This window comes from Spea bombifrons, chromosome 4 (genome assembly GCF_027358695.1).
Source record: "Spea bombifrons isolate aSpeBom1 chromosome 4, aSpeBom1.2.pri, whole genome shotgun sequence".
In the NCBI taxonomy this organism is placed as follows: Eukaryota; Metazoa; Chordata; class Amphibia; order Anura; family Pelobatidae; genus Spea; species Spea bombifrons.
This window is the reverse complement of record NC_071090.1, coordinates 51937400-51960255: the sequence shown is the minus strand read 5'-3', so window position 1 is coordinate 51960255 and position 22856 is coordinate 51937400. Positions and strand designations below refer to the sequence as shown.

The 22856-nt window shown below is 35.1% G+C and overlaps 1 protein-coding gene across 2 annotated transcripts in view; it reads left to right on the top strand.

Moving 5' to 3' along the window:
• The window catches only part of IMMP2L (inner mitochondrial membrane peptidase subunit 2), a 444195-nt gene that overhangs the window by 355665 nt on the left and 65674 nt on the right, over positions 1–22856 (top strand). For both annotated transcript variants that reach the window (XM_053464714.1, XM_053464713.1), the window contains exon 5: positions 2974–3076. In XM_053464714.1, the coding sequence (XP_053320689.1) occupies positions 2974–3076 (103 nt within the window). The remainder of the gene's footprint in view (positions 1–2973; positions 3077–22856) is intronic.

Genomic DNA, 22856 nt, shown 5'->3' with positions numbered 1-22856 from the left:
TACAGTACAGCAGAGAGAGAGATACACCCTGCTATGCACTCCCATTTGTGTCACACATATATGCTTGTTAATATAACTCCATAATAAGGTGCTCAACCTTTAAAATATGACTTCTCATAGACTTAAGATTATACATCAGAAAAGCTAAGGGATGAAAGCACCTCGAGATTCCCTTTGTGTATAAATCATTTTATATCAAACATTCATAATGTTCTCATAAACACCACTATATAAGATAATAAGCTGTGTTCGCTGCTGTTCAAAAGATTATCTTAGGTACTTTAATGTATATGATATCTGTGTTGTGCCTCTAAATTTTCATGGTGAAGGGCAGCTGCACATTGTATCTTTATTTTTTTATTTATTAAATGAATGCATAACTCACTTATTGTATTAAAGGTCATAAAACTACTTTGTGCTTGTTTTTATAATTCCTCATCCCAAACCTCTGTTCATTTGGACTACTGTATCCTCTATTTCAAATCCTCCAAACCTTGTTATTAGACCAATGTTGTTTTAACCTTATTCCCCTTACTCACATATAGAAACACTAATCCAAATTCCCAAGTCTTCATCCATTGTAATACACCTATCAATAATTTCAAAACTTGAGCTCTTCTTCTAGTACTTTCCAAAATGGTTATAATTCATGCTATAGCTAGGCTCAGACCAGAACACATGTAAGTTTTAGATTTAGCTGATAACCATCTATAGTTCAATCCACCCTTGTGTATTGTGTAAAATCACAGAAGGAAACCAATTGCTTAGTCAAGTTTACAGATTCTCCATGATGCAGAGAAGCAAATTACAGGCCGTAGTCATAAATATGTAACAATTGTATGTGTCCTGGGGAAAAAAAGCTGATATGGCATCCCTACATATCCACCATTTTGTTATACAAGGTTAGCGTGTAAGCTTACTTTAATTACTAAGATTTGTATATTGGGATGATTTTGTCTTACTGTACTAACTGAATGTTATTTTGATGTTTATATGATAAAAAGGTTTTGTACCGTGTTAGCCGTTGAGAAAACAGGAGAAAAATATAGTTAAAATGAAAGCATTTATTGGCTAACTGAGAGTTTAATTGCGAGCTTTCGAGACCAAGTTGTTAAGTCTCTTCCTCAGGCATTAATGAAGCTAACACAGACTTTTCTAAATACAAAAGCACAATTCACACATTAACAAAGACTTTAGATAAACACAGAGGTATTGGGGAATTTGTTCAGCAGTAAATTAGCCGGACTAGCAGAGATCCAATGGACAGATATGGTTCAATCAATGCATCCTTGGTCAGTTTGATGTTTATAAGCATAGGAAAATAGGACACATTTTTGTAAGAGGACACAATAAATCAATTGAATAAATCAACTTCCATATTTTCTGTCTCATATGGTTTCTGTTTTGAATTATAGATTTGTAAGATTTAAAAATAAAATGATTAAACTCAGCTTGTTCAGTTACATGTGTGTCTCTTGCGTGAATTACTTTGTATCTTTTATCTAACTGCAAGACATCCCTGTTAATGCACGCCTGTGCACTGTGTTGTTTGAATTTGCCTTCCCTGCAAAGCTTTCTTCTGCTCCCAGTGTCCTGGGAGGAATCGACTTTAGCAGTCATGATATAGCACACATATCATCAAGAGAGCTCATTTAAATTTTAATGAGCACATGCTGTGTCAGGTTGTGTGCCCAATTAAAGCATATGCCACTGGGATGGCAAGGTTTTTGTTTCTAGAGTTTACGTTTCTGAACAGTACTGTGCCCTTTATAGTGTTTCTGCTAAATCTAATCTCATGACTGTTACCTACAGACCAACAGCGTGGAAAAAGATAATAAACCAGGATTTTGAAGCTATTAACATTTTAAGTACTGGAAGTTTCATAATAAGAAAGCTGTGTTTGTTCCTTGAAGATGCAATAATCTCTGGTTGAACACCACGTTGTTGGGTTATTCTTCCTAGCTTTAACTTGTCTTTATTGTTGTAAGAGAGGAGTTTAAAGCTACTATGAAAAATACTACCTGCATAAACACACCATTTTTATTAGTTTCTACACAATAAACGTTATCAAATTAACTATGAATTATGCCGGGGGCGTGAAAGACCTTATTGCAAAAGAATCTCAATGGGGATGGTCCTTACGTATGCATGCTGCCGTTGTTAAGTTGAAAGTCAACTGGAAACTATGATCAGTGTATACACCTCAATCTCTGGGTGACCACATTGGCATTTCATATGTTGCCTTACTCGTAAATGTAACGTGCTGCTTTGAAGTGTGTGGGATGTATAAACTCACAGAAGGAAGTTAATTAATCGTTTATATATCCGGCATATTGCAATTTAAGAAACCCTAGTGCTGGTTAGGAACATACGAAATGTATGTGGGCCATTGAAATGTGGGCTGATGTTGGCTGTTATCGAAACCCTATTTCTGTTCCCTTCTTTCACTAAAGAACAGTTGTACGTTTGTTTTCTTGGTTTTATGAAATGCATAGATTATAATGAGCTACATGCATTTAGTAACTAATTTAGTTAAACAATATTTTAATTTAATTGTATGCATCACTATCAATGTATTTTTTAGATCAAAATAGGATAATTAAAAAAAAATAAGATAATATATGTTTTTTCCTTGCTTCGAGACATTTTATGTTGTATTGTTTGGAGATGTTCTAATAAGATTGCTATGTGTTATACAATATAATCACATAAACAAAAATAGGTTTCAAAAAGTACATGGGGGTTCTTGAATTACCTACAAAAACAAACCTACTTTACAAAAACCTGAAAACCAAATATAAATGTTATATTTAAGCATCACCCTTAAACATCATATGCAAGTGTGCTTGAAGAGAACTGTGATTTCTTGTGTCATTACTGAACAAGCTATATAGCATAACATGAGTTATCATAACCGGACCATATACTAAATTTGTACAGTAATAACTTTCAATATTTTTATTTTCTAAATAGGACGATGGGACACAAAAACAGGTACATCAAAATCCCCAGAGGCCATATGTGGGTGGAAGGTGACCATTATGGACATAGTTTTGACAGCAATGCTTTTGGACCGGTAAGATTTTTTCCGAATACTTTATCATATCACATCCCTTAACTCTTTTGAGACTGTATGAAAATAAAGGCGGCTCTATAATTAAAGTTATTGTTGTTTTGAAATGCGTATAAATGTTATTTTTTCTTTTGATAGTTGCTTTAACCCTACCATCAGTTAACACACGTTATGCATGCCCGTCTTCTAGCTTAGATGATAGAAAGCATTGGCAACAAATAGTGTTCCATTGTTATCAACCACTGATACAATAGCCAATGTTGAGGTCAACTGCAACTCTCACAAGATTGGTACAACTGCTGGTGCTGGCTGCAACTCCCATTCTGCTCACTGCAGAAAGCTGGCATAAGTCTGATGTCTGGGAGATTGAAGTTGATTATCTGTGTCACTGAAGCTGCTAATTTTCTTGGTACTTTATGATGTCAATTCTCATGTGTCTTGATGGCTGATGCTGAATTTGTGACACTGTGAACAGAACCAAGTTTTACAGGTTTCAAGCTTGGCAGTCAGTTTCCAAAAGCCCATTTAAACAATATTAAGTCATATGTTGCTTGGTGTATTGTTGCACACAATTTCAAATTAGCACATAATGGTTTGCTAATGGGGCAGTCAAATGCTGGCCGATGTTCATAAAAGTTTTATAATTTTACAAGACATTGGTACAATGTTTGTAGGGCATCCAGAAAATGTAGTAACAATAAGAACCACAGCTTGAAATGTTTTGCGTTATCCTTTGTGAATTTTGAGTCATATGATTTACTGGTTTGAAATGCAACACTGTTCATTGTTAACCAAAAAAGGTACCATTTATTCAAATAGGGACTGGAATCCCAAGTACAATTTGCAGGGAACTTGCTGCATCACAGTCTCTGGTACACAAATGTGTTCTAGACGCAATTATTAGGGTCTGCGTTACCTTGCACAAGGCTTGACATATAGAAGGGAGCAAAGTAAACATTAACCCTCCTAAAGGGCAACAAAAACTGTTAATACCAAATGGCAAAAACAGTTTTCAATTTTAACTGAAATATAGGCTTGTGGTAAACCTAGGCAATTGTGTAGGGGCTCCTGGTAAATAAAAGTGCCCTGATTGTGAATAGAACAGTGAAAAAGACTTACATGAGTGACACATTTGTGTCATAACTTAACATGTTTTATTTAACATTAATATATATATATATATATATATATATATATATATATATATTAATTTAGTCCCTTGATTATGTATATTTAAACCTACATCTGTGTATGTGCATATTAGTATGGTTCCCTTACAAAATTTAGCTTAGAGCTTCTTACAACCTACAGCATTTCCCACAACAGATGGGTAGTATTAATTAAAATATTAATATTAAAATATTAATATTTGATTATAATTACTATTTAGTTTTATATTAATATTTAATAGCTGACAGCATTCATATTATAAATATTTAATATGTATATTTAATTAATAATAATGATTTTACATTATTGGGTTATAGTCCTCACTCCAGGTCCATCATATGAGTATAGTACCCATCCTTGGAGGGTCTTCTGTGAAGATGAGTGTAGCTTAAACCATTTGTCATGTCCAGGTTGTTAAACACTTGTCCAGTGACCTACTATTTACAATAAAGCCAGAGTATAATGTGACCTAGAGAACAACAATATTAACCTTTACTGCAATGCACAGTATTATTATCTAATTGCTAATGCATCTGCATAAGTTATGTCAAGTCAAATAATAATGAACATTAAATAATTATTGTATAATGCTTTTTTTGCCAGCTTATCAAGTCAGGCAATAGTGTTTTGTAAAAATAACATCAGTCAATTCAAGGAAGTTGGTTTGTTTAGTTCTACCCAAGCGTCTGCGGTTTTATTGTTGTTTCATTATGACAGGAGGACCTTTATTTTAAATTCACAATATTGTTGTTATAATGTATGGTGTATTGCTGTTTTGTACAACTCCTCAAGGAGATTATTCTTTATTTCTTTAAAACATCATAATTTGTGTTTCATTGCTTGCTAGCACAACCTGAAGGTATTGCTAACTTTTAAATTTAGGCTTAGGCTTGTTACTTTGATTCTAGTAGTATAGATTGATTTTCAACATAATATATTGTATTTATCTCTTGCCAAGTCAAAATGTTGGAGATATCCCCTTGCAGATAAATAATGCTAAGTATCACTAACACTAAACGTGTGTTTAAAATAAATAAATAATAATAATAATAAAAAAAAATATATATATATATATATTTATATCTTTAACATACACACGTTTAGTATATATACACACACACACACACATTAACATATTACATTTGTTCCTATCTATGCAGTTATGTTGGTGTGTGCACTGTATTCACTGATTGATTTCACACTTTGCATGTAAAATCTATCTTCTGTATGTTGTTCCCAGACCATGTGTAAGTCAGATGTATGGGTCTCTGGAAGGGAGACTCGAGTGACATTACACATATTTGTTACTTTTTACTTTTAGGGATGAAATCTGAATAGCACAATTTCACACTGTCCAACATTTGAAATGGAGGGACAAGTTTTTTGGAATGGAGTTTTATTATTATTTGTATTTTTATTATTTATTATTATCTCATGCTCTCTAATACTCTCACTCACTTTCTCTCAACGCTCACTCAAACTCTCTTACACTCTCTTACACTCTGTCACAATCTGATTCTTGTACTCTCTGTCAATGTCTTCCTTCCTTTTCTGCACACCGTTTCCGGGTCCGTTTCCCTCAGCTTATGTCTTCATAGGGCTCCTCTGTGAAACTGGCCTCCGTGTACACTTCCTGAAACACCAGCTTTTTTGCAGAAATGCACAGAGAGGCCAGAATAGATTCACGTAGAAAGAGAGGTGCAGAAATTGTTCTCTTTATCCATGAATGTATCCCAAAATAAACTATCAACCAATTAACCAAAATATATTACATCATTGGGATCAATTTCACTAGACACACCCAGGCATGATTATTGTTAGCTCCCTTGACTCAAAACATCAATAACTGTCTTCCAAAGTGAAGTAGGCACAAAAAGCAGCACACTGACATGCTCTAAAGAAATTCAAGAAGAGATGATAAACAGTCATTGAAATTAATCAGTCTGGAAAGGGTTACAAAGCTATCTCTTCAGCGAACCAAGGTGAGAGCCATTATCTACAAATGGAGAAAACTTGGGACAGTGGTGAACCTTCCCGGGAGTGTCCAGCTGACATCAATTCTTCCAAGAGCACATCGATGACTCATCCAGAAGGTCACAAAAAAAAACCCCAGACTCACATGAAAAAAACTGCAGGCCTCACTTACTGTCATGACTGTGGGTTATGTGTCAGGCAGGAGTCAATGTGCAGGGACAGGTTAGGCTTAGAAATTGACATGGAGCAGGCAGATGTAGAAGTGCCAGCTTGGAGATAGCTGTCTGCTAAAGCCTTGGTCTTCTTCATAGAAGCCATTGGGAGGCACAGAGCAGATAACTGACAGAGGATATCAGGCTGTGGAGACTGGTGGACAGACTCGGCAACTTGCCATAATTGATGGAACTTTGAGGTCTGCTCTGTACCAGAAAATCCTAAAGGAGAGTGTCTGGCCATCAGTTTGTAACCTAAAGCTCAAGTGAAGTTGCGTTATGCAGTAGGACAATGAACCGAAGCACACAAGCAAGTCTAGCTGAATGCCTTAAGAGAAACAAAATGAAGGTTTTGCAGTGGCCTAGTCAAAGTCATGACTGATTGGAATTTAGCACAACTAGTTATTAGTTTACCTTCAATAAATTCTTGACTCGTAAGTACCTACATTTTGATAGGTAAGAGCAGAGTCGGCCCTTACATGGTCCCATTGGGTCTAAGGGACCCAGGCAGCACTATGACAGGGGAAAATTGCCACCTTAAGACATGTTTCTTAATGGATGGAAGAGGAAAAGCGGTTCTGCACCTCTCTTTCTTTGTGAATCTATCTGACCTCGTATGCAACGCAAAAAGACGAAGCCATGGGTACAGCTTCTCCCCCTTCCTCCTATGAGGGAAGAGGATGTGCCCGGAAGCTCTGCAATTGAAGCTGTTGCAGCATTACCAGGCTTTTTTTAAAATAATGTTGTAGGTTTTCATTTCACAGAGGTAATAGGTATCACCATTTTAAAATGGGATGTCATTTATTTAAAAGATAAAACTAGGTCATTATATCACAGGGTATGTTTTCATACTGCAAGCAAAGAAGATGTTAGAGCAGAAGGAATATTTTCAGCTGTTCTGCAAGGGAATTAAAGTAGATTAAAGATTTAGAGTACAAAGTTGTTTTCAGCTTTCTGTGGTGGTGTTTTTATGAAGTAGTTTAGTGTGATTGCTAAATTATTTCATACAAGTTTTAACCATGCCTGTTCCAAATCAGCGTTATATAATGCTTGCAATATTGGTTACATTTGTTTCAAAAACAGGTTTTGCTGATTGTGATTCCATATTTCTGTCTGGCATATTATAATGGTTACTTATGTATACCACAATTCCACTACATTGTTCACAAAAGTAATATGAGGTTTGCAAACAACTAAACTGTGTATTAAATTATATGTTTTGCTAATCGTCATTTGATATTCCTGTCTTAGACACTGGAATATATATAGTATATATAAGTATGTATGTACAGATATGTATATTTTTATACTTCTGTATGTGTGTATTGTTTCTTTTTGTCATTTAACAAAATGCAAAGTTAATGACCAGAAGAAAAATGTAAATCAAATCAATATTTGCTGTGACCAGTGGCGGAACATCCTCATCACTGTCCGTTTCTTTGTGCTCCTTCAAAAGAGTATGGACAGAACATCTGGAAACCTCTGTATGCCTAGATATTTCTGACTGGCAGAGACCTTGTTGGTGCAGTACAATGCTGACTACCTTGTGTCTTGTTGCTGTGCTCAGACTTGCCATGTGTAAGGCTTTTGACATTAATTGGTCTTCAACAACCTCACATTGTTACACAACCTTTTCAGTTAATTGTGTTTTAGCCTACATATTAAATTGCTGATCATTGCCACGTGTTTGGTATAATCGTTTTTCCTATACACCTAGCTATATGCCTACAAAATCCCTGACTTTGTACAAGTGTACCTAGAACAAATGATACTATTTTGAAGTCAAATGGTGGCCTGTTCACTCGCTTTGCATTTTTTAAATGATAAAAATAAACTATTAACGTCTGTTTTTGAAAGCATTCTTATTTTAAATTTTCCCCCACTAGCAGATTGAATACAGGTACTGCATTCAACCATGCAAGTCAATGGAGCCCAGCTTTCTAATCACAATGTGATTAGTAAAATATTTAAAAAAACAATTATAAAAAAAAAACCTAAAAAAAGTGATAACATTTAATATCATAGGAACCATCCAGTTCCAGCAAAATGTAAAAAAAGCCCAAAAAGAATAAAATAAATAAAATAAAAAAATAAAGTTTATTATCATGAGCAAGTACTAAAATTAGTGCTGTATCTTCCCAAAAATCTTGTCATGGAAAGAGTTAAAGAAAAAGCATTTCAAATACCGAAGGGGTGTCTAATTTTAAAAAATGAATGGTTAGATGGGGTAAATTGAAGTGGCCGGGCTCAAAGATAAGGCAAAGGCACAGATTGACCAAAATGGGGGGGGAGCGCACTTCCCAAATGTGGCATTTTAGCCACCAAACATCAGACAACCCAATGCATGGGTGGTATCACTGTACTCGAAGAAGGTGAGAAAAAAGTAAAAAAAACAGCCTGGTCCTTAAGGGGTTAAGTATTGGATAAATGTTACCACAAACTTTTTTCATTCCAATGATGGTTTGATGGGGTAAATTGAATTAGCCGGCTTCAAAGATGGCCCTATTAGGACATGGGGCAGTAGGACCAGATGTAAAAGTTCCAAGTTAACCAGATGTAAAAGTTCCAAACAACCCAACAAACCCATGCATGGGGGGTATTACTGTACTCTGAGAAGGTGAGAAGGGTACAAAAAGTAAAAAAACAGCCTGGTCCTTAAGGGGTTAAGTATTGGATAAATGTTACCACAAACTTTTTTCATTCCAATGTTTTTGAGCACCTATTTTAATCTGCATGCAGTATACCGCAAATAATTATATAAAAGGTAAAACACACAGAATACAAAGAATTATACAATGGCATACTTTCAAGTGTATGGAGAAATGGCTACTTATCCCTAATGCTATTAACAAATTAGCAGCATATAAGTAAAACGTGATAGATGTTTGGACATAGCAAGTACACTAATTTACAAAGGAAAACAATTTCTTAACATATAATCCTTAAATGCTTCTAATGCTAGGTGCATTATGGAAAACAGCTCTGAAATATATTTTAAATGTTAATTATATTGATTAATTTCCAAAATACAGGTTAATTCTAAGCAGTTTTTGCTTTTGCATGCATAAAATATTTTTAACTGTAGTGTAATGGAATGATAAATGCATAAAGCAATGCCAAGTGCATCACTAATTAGCTCACATATTTGGCAATAGCAAAGGAAAATTTAAATGTACTAATTGTTGTCCAGATGGTTTTCCTTTTTTCTTTACGTCATATGGTGTTGCCATACTCATATCCTCATTGTTTAGAATATCCTACACTTTTTCTGCTTGTCACAGTAACTAGGCAAGGAGAATTTATGCTTTAAGAACCTCTGTTTTAAATAAAAGCATTATAAGGTTTAGCATAATGATTATTTACTTTACATACCTTATCTGCATTGTTCTTGTCTCTGTAGAAAATAGCAACATGGTCCACATATTATTTAAGCATGAGTTTTAATAGGAAAGCATATTTTTCCTCATAGCTTTTGCATTACATGTGGGTTATAATGATATCATGTTAACTGTAGTTGTGGGACTTCTGGCTCAACACTTGTTTTTCAGAGCATTTGAGCTGTGTATTTGGTTTGTAAAATGAGTATCTATGTTCATGAGCCCATATGGGAACTACAGGGTTGACTGTATTAAAGAATTGCGGTTGGCTTGAAAACAAATATGTTAGTTCTATCAATGAGCATCTCTCTCTGCATTTTTTCTTACCAAACCTAAATGCTGCTGCCAGACTTACATTCCTTACCCATCTCTCTACTAACAGCCTCCTGTCAGTTAATTCACTGGCTACCTGTATGCTTTTATATTCAATTTAATTTAATTTATATTTCTCATATAAGAACGCCTTTATAGTGGTTCCCCCACATACACATTCTCATTTGTCTCAAAAATACTCACCTGCTCATCTGATGATATTTGTCATCTTTTTTAATACCTACGGTTCATGCTCATCTACAAGACTTCTCAAGGGCTTCGCCTATCCTTTGGAATTTCATACCCTGGCTTATCAGACTCGGAACATGTCGGAACATACAGGTCAACCACCTCATCCCACTCACCACTGCTTTATATCAATAAATAATTGCTACACTACACTTAGGCTCCAAGCTTTTCCTGTATCACCATTTTTAACTGCAAATTTACTTAACTCTTTCACTGCACTAACCCCAGTGTAATATATATTCCTTTTACAGTCACGTGCAACAGTCAAAACAATAGGATAGTTTTTACATTGGCTACACTATAATAAAAATGCTTCTGGCATCTTCTGTTATATAGATACATCGTACATGACAGCTGTGTTACTGATAACCACTGAGCAGGGGCGTAACTAGAGGCCTCAGGGCCCCGGTGCGAGAATCTGTTAAGGGCCCCCCATCCCCAACCCAATCTTCCTCCTCTCCCTACCCCCCTTCTCACTATCTACCCTCTCCCAACCCGTTCATCTCACTATCTACCCTCTCCCTACCCCCTTCTCACTATCTACCCTCTCCCTACCCCCTTCTTCCCTGGCTGGCAGAACTCCAGGGCCCGGTCACAGTCGCGACCCATGCGACCCCGGTAGTTCCGCCACTGTAGTGGAGTCATATTACATCTGTATCATCGGCTTGAGAAAGACCTGTGTGTCGAAACGTTGCCTGTGTGAAATAAACGCACCTCACTATTGAAGTGCTGAGCCTCTGCTTCTTTATTCTATATATTTGAGGGACTGGTGGTACCCTGGCTCATGCACATCTCATAACTGAATGCTGTATTCTTACCTTTTGTTTTGGTGAATCTTCTTTTTGGACTTAACTCTGAGCAGATATTTTAATGTTTTAAGCCACTGTAGCCCCATGACGACAATTGATGTGCCCAGCACGTGATGGGGTTATGTTCGCTCAGCTGGTGTTACGCGAATGTCTCAACATCAAGGGACTCAGCAAAGCCAATAGAAGGCTGTATGCCTTTCAAATATGGAGGTGCCCGGCGGCCCCAAAAAAAACTTAGGAGGTGATCAATGGTAGCCTCCTAAGCTCATTTAGTGTTGCATGGAAAGAGTTCAAATATTAGGATTTGAAATATCCTGGGGTGTCTAGTTTTCAAAAATATGTGTTTTGGTGGGGTAAAATGAATTGGCCGACTTCAAAGATTTCCCTAGTAAGACATGGGGGCAGGATGACCAGATGCCAAAATTTTAAATTGTAAAACTAAGTTGTGCATGTCCCAAATGTGGCCTTTTAGTCCATAAACAACTACACAAACCAATGTGTGAGTGAATCACTTCTCTCTTCTGATTGAAAACTGTGGAGAGGTTTTCCCCCATGATGTGCATAGAGGCTCTTTATATATATAAATATTGTGACTAACTTGAACACTCAAAATACAATTTGATTTGCTTATTGTTATTTAAGTTATACTTCTAAAGAGGCAATTGCGACATTGCATATAATAATAATGTGTTAATTGCGTTTTATGACAATTTACATAAGCAAAGGATCAATAAAGAACTTTGAACAGTTGGCTTTAAACGCATTAGTTTCTCATATCTCTGCAAGTGTTAGATTAATTAAATTAATGATGCTTCTTGTACCACAGTACATAATCAGTCAAAATGTGATGATTTGGTGCAATCTGTTTTTTTATTATTAAAACTACTCCTTAATGTGTAATAAAAACAAGCAGTTGTTATTGTCGTCCTGATTTGCCACATTGTTACATTTCATCATTGGGCGTTTGATTCATCACATTGTTACATTCTATCATGAGACATTTATAAGTTACAATAGTGCTGCTCATGTTTTCTTTTTGTGATAGTCATTCTGTGATTTTGTGTTCTTGTATTTTAGAATTGGCCGATATATTTTTCATATTAAACATTCTGAATTGTAAGCATTAGAACCATAGCAGGCTCTTCTTCTGAAACCAGATGAACCTTTTTAAAGTGGAAGTGTTCCATTAGGATACAAATAGAAAAATATATTAAGTAGAATAGTTTTCCTTAACAGAGCCCAATATATACTGTACCCTTATGGCTACTTAAACAGATGTATTTTAATGGATCCATTATGATTATTTCCCAATATGTAGATTAATTAGCTCAAATTCTATGTAGGACAGTAAGACTTTTTTGCACGAATTATGCCCGTCAATTGCACAAAATTGGTTTATAATCCATTATTTGCAGTTTAGTGGGATCTAGGTAGTTTAAAATCCTTGCAATATACAAATAAACATCACATTATACCACATACATGTCTTAAACTCTTTCCCCATCCCAAATGACTGTTTTCTTGGTACATACTGTAGGCTAAGTAATTCACAGCTGTTTGTGTGTTTAATGCAATGCGTAGTCTACATTCAGGTAACATCAAATAATAATTACTTTGGTAGAACAGATGTCTTGCATTTCTGCAAATGACATACATCGGAAATCTTGTGTAGATGTGTTAATTTGTTTGTAAGCTTTTATTTGTTGAGTGGTATATCTCCCATATGGGAATATCTATTTTGAGCGATATTATATCTTATTTTATGTCTTAATTACTCGGTAGAAATGTAATAAAATGTGTTTAAAGCATAACTTTCTTACAATTTTTATGAGTAAATATTGTTTTGTTTATTTCCACAAGGTTATTCTAATTCTCACGAAGCCATTGCTTTCCTGGAAGTGATAATAAAATACAATTGTGTAAAGGAGGCAGGGAATTAGAATTTGGTGGATTTTATAATTGACAACAGCATACTTCGTCTTAGCAAATTACTACCTAGAATTTTAAATTATTTTATTTAACTCGTTTTGGCTTGACAACAATGGGGTCTGTTCATAAAACTGAGTGTATGTGAATTTAGCAAAAGTGTAACCTGCATATGGTTCACAGCAGGAGTTGCAAGAAAACAACACCGTTTTCTACCTTGCAAGTTACTTGTAAGTTACAAGGAGGATGTAAGGTGACTCATTGACAAACATAAAATGAAAGAAGCGAACAGAGGTCAATACATTTGATTCAAATCCATGTAGGAAGCAAGTAGATGCCCCCAAGGGGAACACAGGATGAGGTATATGCCTTCCTGAGGTGGGTAGGAGTGAGTGAATAATTGGGAACTATACCCCACAAGGCACATGGCTTAAGGGAAGCGGGGGGCTGAATGTCAGAATTGCAAGGAAATGCACAATCCCTTTAATACTGTAGTCTGAAACTTAAAAATGTGCTTGCATGCTATTGAATATGTATGTTTTTTGCAATTATTTGAATACCTTTTGGCTTAGTAAATAGACTCAAAAATAGTTCTGCATATCGCTAGATCTTCTTTTCCTTATTTTTATGTTGGATGGTATTTTTGTAAATGATCTTGTTATATTGTTATCTATTTACTGTAGGTTTGTCGTAAATATATGAAAATTGCTATGATGATGGTATATATCCCTAATAAAAACAAACATACAGACTATGTTCACTTTTTTACAAAAAGATACCTTACCAATGTGTTTAATCCTTGGGTTATGATAGGCATTTTCTAGTGCCAACCACATAGGGGCATTTATATGTATCATGATGTCACATATTTCTCATGTTTATATAACCTACATAAAATAGGTTTATTCCTAGGTTCATGGCTATTTGGCTCTTTATTGGGTTATTGCTACAAAGGGAGTAACAACCTGGAGGAGTTGCAGCACCAGCAAATTTTGTGTTAAATCCAAGTCTGTACAAAATTAAAAGCAGCTCCTATAAAGGTCTAAGTACTGCCCAGAGATGTATTCATAAGCAATACTTTTTAATGTAATCTTGTAGTATGCATTTTCCTTAAGCACCTGTGTTTATATTGTAAAACAGTAGTTCTCCAAGTTTATCACTACTTTAATTCCCACAATGCCAAACTAACCATAGACAAATGTCTGTTGTCCAAGGATGGTGGCTGCTTGCTTCTTCTATCCATACATAAAACTGTGATTGAGATGCCTGGAATTGTTAATGTTCCATTTAGAAACTGGTAGTAAATACAGCCTTTTTTTGCCCCTAGTGCATTGTACATTCATTCTACAAAGTTATTATATAGTCATGTATCACTTTATTTTATCTATAAATACAGTGTATTATAAATGTCCATATGTGTAAGCTATAGGGGTGATAATGGATCTAGACAGTGAAAAAAGCTTTAAATTACAAATCCATATCAGTTACAATAATCAAACTTTGATCTAACAAGAACTGTGGAATCAGCTCACAGTCCAAAGACATAAATATAAGGCTTGCTAAATGGATTTTTACATTAGAGCCTCAATGTCGCAAAACATATGGCCTTTGCAAAAAAGAGTTGGCATTGATGTTCTTCTATTCTTCAACATATAAAATATGATATCATTTAGAAAACGTGTATGTTTTTGAGATATTACTGATTGGAATGTTGGTAAATGTTTTTATTGTTTCCATTTGTAAATTAAAAATGATTATATAATATATATTGATAATGTACTCCTGTATGCTCATAAATACTGTATATAAATATCCATCAGCCTCTCTGTATTATGGCACAAAATACATTATCCTATGGGTCACATAGGTCTCATAGAATTACAACTCTATTATTTTACTTAATATGTAAGCAGGACAACATCAGAAGTATTTCTGATTTTTTTCCCACTTTTAGTAGCAGTTGTAAATTAAAGGTGATTGAAATTCTTGCATTACAAAATGTTTTTACAATGCCAGTTATTTAGCTTTAACTTTACATGTGAAAAATAACACTCACTTTGATTAACTCCAAAACTCACACAATTAAATATACAGTATAATGCCAGATTTTATTAGGAAGCATTCTATTTGACAATTTATTTTACAGGGTAACATTGAATTGACTTTATTGTGACTAAATAAAGATACAGCATCAGCAAAATAACATTATAGTGTTATATTGTCAGATCAATAATCTGTTGACAGTTCATCAAGTCAGCAACCCAGCAATGCACTACAACATTTATATATTGTGGCATGTTCTGCTTATTAAAGGGATGCACTTTGATAAATAAGGAGCACATGACTGTAAAGTGACAGTTTACAAATTAGGGTTATGGAGTTATATATATATGTATGTATATATATATATATATATATATATATATATAGTTATACCTGCTAAAAATTATCTTGCTTATGTTAGTCAACACGTTATTAGTTAGTAGAACAAATCAAATTCACATACTTTGCTATATAACAAACATTTTATGTTAAAATATAAAATCCATTGATAAAAATTGTATGCCTTTGTTTTTCCAAAATAATGTTAGGTTTTTTTTTTTTTTTGGTGGTAAATACCCACAACCCGTTATGAATTACTTTCCATTATGTATATTTTTCTTTTTCATTCAACAAACCACACTTTTTTTCTTAAAATCCCAAATCTTTTATGGAAGCTTTTGATGAAGATTTTTTTCTTACGCTTTAAATCTGTAAAATACGTATTGGGCTTTAGACTATTGCATTTATTGCATTTAGATTTGTACAAATTTTAATTTTAACAAATCGAGGAGGGGCACAAACGAAGCAGAGAGCTCGGAATTTTTTTTTCAATTATCTTTTTTTTTCTGTGTTCTCTGGTGGACTGCTTGTCCCGACTGTCCACTGTGCTATCCTGTCCTGGTGTAGTACTTCCGCAACAGGTCGGAGCCTCAGCAGACAGCCTGTCCACCATTCCTTCAATCAGGGAATAGGGTATGTTGCGGAAGTACACAGAAGAGTCCAGAATAATGCAGGGGACAGCTGTGAGCATCGGAAAGCCGGGAGATAAAAAAGAAGCAGGAAAATGAATAGATTAAAAAGCATAAAAGTACATAAAATGCATATATTCCGATACCCAGGTTGCTGCTAGAATAATAATGACCAATAAGTGCACAAAACAAAGCACAAATTCCGTGCATACCCAGCGAATACCATTCAAAAAACACCTAAGTCATAAATATTGGGGATTCCATCATACTATATGGCCATATATTCCTTAGGTCACCTCTATGTCAAAGTACCCCAAGTTTATCGAGTCCTAAGTATGTAAATGGAGAAAACTTTGTTAGTGAGGACAGAGAGAAAGCTGACATCTTAAATACTTTTTTTCTTCTGTTTATACGAAGAAAGAACCATTGACGGAGACCCCGCTGGCTTATTTTAAGCAACCATTACAGCAAACATGGAATTGGCTGACCAAAGTGCTCAAGCAATTAAATACTGTTAATTAAATAATGTTAAGGTAGACAAGGCCCCTGGACCAGATGGTATACAACCAAGGCTACTTAAAGAGGTAAGCCCAATTCTGCCCCAACCAATATTACTGATCTTAAGGGATTCTTTCAGTTCAAGCGTAATGTCATTAGATTGGCACAAGGCTTCGGGGGGAAATGTCTGTATTTGGATCGAAATTGGTGAAAAGATAGAATGCAGAGAGTTGTTGTGAATGGATGTTTCTCAGACTGTACACAGGTATGAACTGGAGTGCCTCAGGAGTCTGTCCTGTGTCCTCTCCTTTTTAATTTGTTTATTAGTGATCTCTCAAGCTGTATTGAGAGCCATGTCACAGGTTTTGCTCAGACTAATCTTGATAGTTCTTCTTTGCCGGAGGATTTAGACAGAGTTGAGGACTGGGCGGGCAAGTGGCAAATTAGGTTCAACATAGATAAATGCAAAGTTATTGTTTCCTCTATAAACCAGTGTACAATAGATCTCTGTGGTACACCATGTTTTCTAAATATAGCCTGGACTAACAGTTTTGGTGTAACAGCTCTTGGTGTGAGCACCAGCACACTTAATTTTTTAATGTGGATCAAATGTAGGAAGGGCTAAGTGGAGTAGTAGAGACCCAGAAGAGTCTGTCCTGTCCACAAGTGTCCTGTATCATCACCACTTGACTTGCTGCACACAAAGGTGACCAAGATTTAAAATGTAAAATTCCATCTGTCAGAAGAAAGCATATTTTTTATGTCTATTGTAACTTAAATTAGAGACATTTAATTGGGCTTATTTACTACAACAACTGAGTTGTTTTAATTCTGTGTAAAATAGACATTCTTGATCAATTTGCTCACATAAGTTGCAACGCTTGCAAGGTTGTCATGAGAAGCCAGATCTATCTTTATTCTACGCAAACCTGTGTGCAAGTGGGACAAAAAAGAATGAAATCCGACTAAACACTTGAATGTTGCAAGATGCAAAGTGGGGAGGAACTCCTGCTGTTAGTTTAATTCTGAAATGTCCTTCATTGAACTCATTCTAGCTAACAGCAATTAAAGTTAAATGCTATTAGGATGTCAGTTACAAATTTGTGTTTGACATTGAGCTTTAAAGAAACAAGTAAACAAGTGTTTATTTGTTTAAGAAACTGAAAATATCCTGTTTAGCTGCTTTGTTTAGACAGCTTTTATTGTATCGCTAAAGTTTCTTTTTAGAACCTTAGTTGTAGTTGATGCTTGATTTTTACAAAAAAAAATATTGAAATTTAATACCTCATAGATGCAGACTAACAGCCGCATCCCTCTAATTCAGCTTAGTTTATAATTAATAATTTGATTGAATCAGACTTACCTTACCTTTACCTTGCCTTTAGTAATGTCCACTCCTTTTTGTGTGGCCAGACTCTGGCTCGATACATGGCTGCGTGCTTTGAAAGTATAAGAATGTGTTGTGAGGTCCAGTGTGTCCGGCTACAATATCCTGCCACTAATGCCTGCGTATATTGATTCACTCTGGCAGTAGCTTTACAATTCCGAGAGTGTGCACTAAAAGTGCTTTAAGTCCCACTGTGATAGAGGCACTATATAAATACTAGATGCTGTTGTTGATATTAGACATTTAAAAAATGTTTGCTATGTGTAAATTATAGCGCTTTCTCTCTGGCAAATATATCAAGCCATCTCAGGTCAGTACTTGACCCAGTCACTATACTCCTCCATTAAGTGTACCCACACACATTATATATGTGTGTATATATATATATATATATATATATATATATATATATATATATATATATATATATATATATATATTTTATTATTATTATTATTTTTTTCAGGACAAGCAGAGCTTTCTTTAGATACCATTTGTTTTAGCATATTTAATTTACTATGAAAAATTATAAAATACGGTGAATGTTTTTTTTAAAAAAATCTTTTACTCACCTGCAAAAACTAATTAAAAGACCTGCTTATTTTGCTTTCTTTGCACGTTATAGGGTAATAAGTAGCATATTGCTATTTCAAAACAATGGTCATACTACCCCCATGTGCTATGAGGGACATCTTTAAAGACAGCCACTTCAATTTACCTCATCAAACCATATATGTTTGAATACTAGACACCCAAGGGTATTTTAAATGCTGGTATTTTAACTTTTTCCATGCACATTTTTTACCACCAGCCTTTGTCAGAGTTTGTCGTAGTATTTTCTTGTATGTTTTTTTTCCACACACATTGTACTTCAGGTATGATTTTACAGCTCCTGGTCAAACAACACTCCAATATTTGATGAGCAAATCAATTTGATTTCATGTGCCCCCAGATATCCAATACCTTAACCCTCAAATAAACACACGGACACAGTTTTGGATACAAATTGGCCACAGATTTTAATATGTACGGGAAACAAACACAATCAATTATTAACACAATTGTTAACACAAAACACAAAAGTAATTGTCATAATTAACACCACAAGTAATACAGTGCATACATTCCCGTTGTTTTCCAGTCATCCCGCTGATAATGACATCCCCCTTCCCATACATATAACACCACCATTCACCCCAACAATCGGGAAAGAGCATAGCGAGGGGCACCTTTCCCACACCAGGTTCTGAGACACCGACCAGCTTGAACCCACCAACACCAACCAAACCAGAAAAACACTATTTCCTATTAACCAACCATTATTCCACCCCCACCTTACACTGACCGGCACTGCCACTTTAACACTGATGAGAAGGCCCTAATTCATCCTACTAATAACAGGGAAGGAGGGTGGGAAATTCAGGTAAGAAAAACTAATTAAAAGTGACACATAATAGAGGGACCTATTTATACAGGACCTCCTAAAGTCCCCCAACCAACGTCCATTAACCCCATAATCCTAAACCCACCTCCTGACCCAGTCAAGGCCCCTTCCACTTAGCTACGCTGGTTCCATGGGCTCCATTGAAACACAAAAATAGTGGAAACTAGGAAAATATTCCTAGTTATTCAAGTAATCATTGCATGTACAGAGCAACTCTTACAAGTTGTATATTCTAAAGCCATTTTAATAAATTAGATATGTTTATATCCTTATACCTTACATTTAATGGCAATGAAAAGGGTAAAAATAACTAAAATGCACTTTTTTCATTTATTCTAAACTACTAAATGTATTTAGTCTAAATTACAAAGCTGATGTTATATGTGCTTTCATAAGTATATGTAAATGACTAGGCCAAAAGTTTTCAAAATGTTTTGAAAATTAAATCATTATTTATATTCATATAGTACAATGATAATTTTCCAACAATATATATATATATATATATATATATATATATATATATATATATATATATATATATATATATATATATATATATTCAGCCATACCTGGGTGACCATCTAACTCAGGTCAAACAAGGTCTCAGGAATCTGTGGTCAAAACAAACGGATGGTTAGCCACAGGATAACAGTTGCAGGATCAGAAACAGGACAATATATATGCAGTCTGATACAAAGAATGCCTTATTGCAGTGTTGGTACAAACACAACTGAGCACATAAGCAGTTTAAATAGACCCCCTTCCACACAACATTATTGTTAATTGAAACAGCTTATGGTTTTGGAGAAGTGTGAAGAAACTCTTGAAGGAAAGGATGGCTGTGCTGAGAACTGATGGAGCTGTAGGAATACTGAGGTGGTCTCCAGTGTACTTGTTAAGCTGAGGAACAATAGAACATGGTGTCAGACAGTGTTCTGCCTACAAGCACAGTGAGCAAAGAGAAGGCAGGGAGCCTGTAACAAGACAGCAGAGAAACTGCTTATAACCAAGCACAAGTTGTGCGAGCTGCAGTTTATTTAGAACTGGAGCAATTCTCAAATCGGGGAAGAGGATGTGCCCGGAAGTGCCGCCAATTTGCGGAAGGTCACCTGGCATTGCATGTTAATAAAAGGTGTTAGTTTAAGTGAATGTTATTTAAGCAATTAAGGTCACCAGTCTATAAGGGAGGATGCATATTTCACCACGTCACATCCAGCTGCACACGACATTGCAGAGACAGGGACACATGGGTATTAATACAGTATTTGTTTATAACCACCATTACATGCATATAAACAGAAAGGAATAGCAGAAGATAAACATTTTTATATGCCCCACAAAGCACATCTTACAGTGTCAAATATGTATAATTGCTGTGAAATATTAAATATATAAAACCATGGTAGTGCTTGCAAAGATGACTTGACAAAATGTAACTACCTTTAAGCTATTTTAGCTACAAGTAGAACATATAAATCCATGGTGCTATTATTTCTTCTTGGATAGGGATTAATCACTACTCCTGTGACAGTATTGCCTTGGAAAAAAATGCAACAGTAACTTACCCTGATGATTTATTTGACTTCTATCTTACGAGATATAAAATATGTTTTCTTTTAAAAGTAATTTCCGTTGAGTATGTTACATGCCTATCTGAGTATATACAAACTTTGATTTAATTTAAATTGTTTTTTCAAAGTTCAGAATACATATTGATTTTGTTTCAAATGTTAAAAGTAAATGTCTGTGTGCTATTTATTAAATCAAATATGAACGGTAGGGAAAAAAACAGCAGATGTGTACATTTTTTAAATTTATTTTAGATGTTGATAAAAATCCTAATCTTATTGCAGACTGGGTACCACATACACTTTATCATAACGTAGTTTAATGTTGAGCATTTAAGGTGCAATCTTCTTTTACCTTCTGTCCCCTTTAATTTTCCTACGTTAATTCTAATCACAAAATAACTTTTGCATTTTTGTAAGGCTGCTCTTGACACTTTTTCCATCTTTGAAATCAAACACATTAAACTTACTTTTGCATAACTGGTCATGCATGTTAGCTTACACTACTTCCAAGTTGAATACATTGCTAGAAATAATAGACTTTTTTAAATTTAATTTTTGGTTCATTAGTTTTTGGACAGTTCATTTAGTTTTCTGTCCTTTCAGGTTCAGAAGGTTTTTTTTTATTTGTCTTCACTCACCCTCTCTCACACTCACTCTCTCTTACTCAGTTTCACACTCACTCTCACGCCGTCATTCACTTTATCTCCTGGTCTCTCAGTGTCTCCCTACCTTCTCCTCCAATTGCTTCAGTGTCTGTGTCTTCTTTTGTGATTCTTCTCTTTCTGTTTGTGTGTTGAGATTTTTAAAGATAAATACAAAGTTTTATTTTACAGTGATATTTTTCAGTGTAGATATGTCTCACATTGCAATTGTTAATTACAGCCTTTTTCTCTTTTGTTGTGGGTAACTTTTTGAACCTTGATTGTTTCTTGTGAAGTGTGCATTTGCAAGTACTTCATAAGCAGCTCCTGTTTATTGATTTATTGGACTCTGAATGCTTAACACATGTACACACTTTGAACCTTCACCACATTTTCTGGGACTGCTGCCAACAAATGCTAATCATAGCTAAGCCTGTATGACCCCAGAATATATGTATATATACACAGTACTGTATATACACAGTACTGCGCAAAAGTTAAAGGCAGGTGTGAACAAAATGTCTCAATCCGTGGCCATCCTTTGCCTTTAAAACAGCATCAGTTCTTCTAGGTACACTTGCACACAGTTTTACCTGCCTGTACCACGGCGTTAAGGAGAACATGCAGGAGAACTGCAGCCCCAAACAATTTCTTGTGCTGCTCTGCTCTCGCCTTTTGACATTGTTCCGAACATCCAGAATGCTCAGGGACAAGCGAGAGGCTTTGTGGGAGAAGATAGCCTCCCATTCAATAAGACTGTTTGTATATGAACTGGAGGAGAAGAGCTGTTTCTGTTTTAGTTAATGATTATGTTTCAACATATTAAATTGATTAGCACTTTTTTGGTATAATTGTTTAATCATATACCTAACTATAGTGCTCTTTTGAAGGTGAAGGTTGGTCACACCAAATATTGATTTGATTTAGATTTTCTTCTCTTCACTCACTTTGTATTTTGTAAAATGCTAAAAAGTAAACTCTTAGGATGTGTATTTGTGAAAGCATTTTTACTTTAAAGCCTTTTTCACACCTGCCTAAAACTTTTGCACAGTACTGTAAATCCACTACTGTTCAAAAATTTGGGGTTACTTAGAAATTTTTGAAAGAAACAAATGTTTTGTCCATAAACACCTTGACAACAAATGCATGCCAGACATGTCACAGAAATGCATCCCCTTAACAACAGTTGACGTACCTGA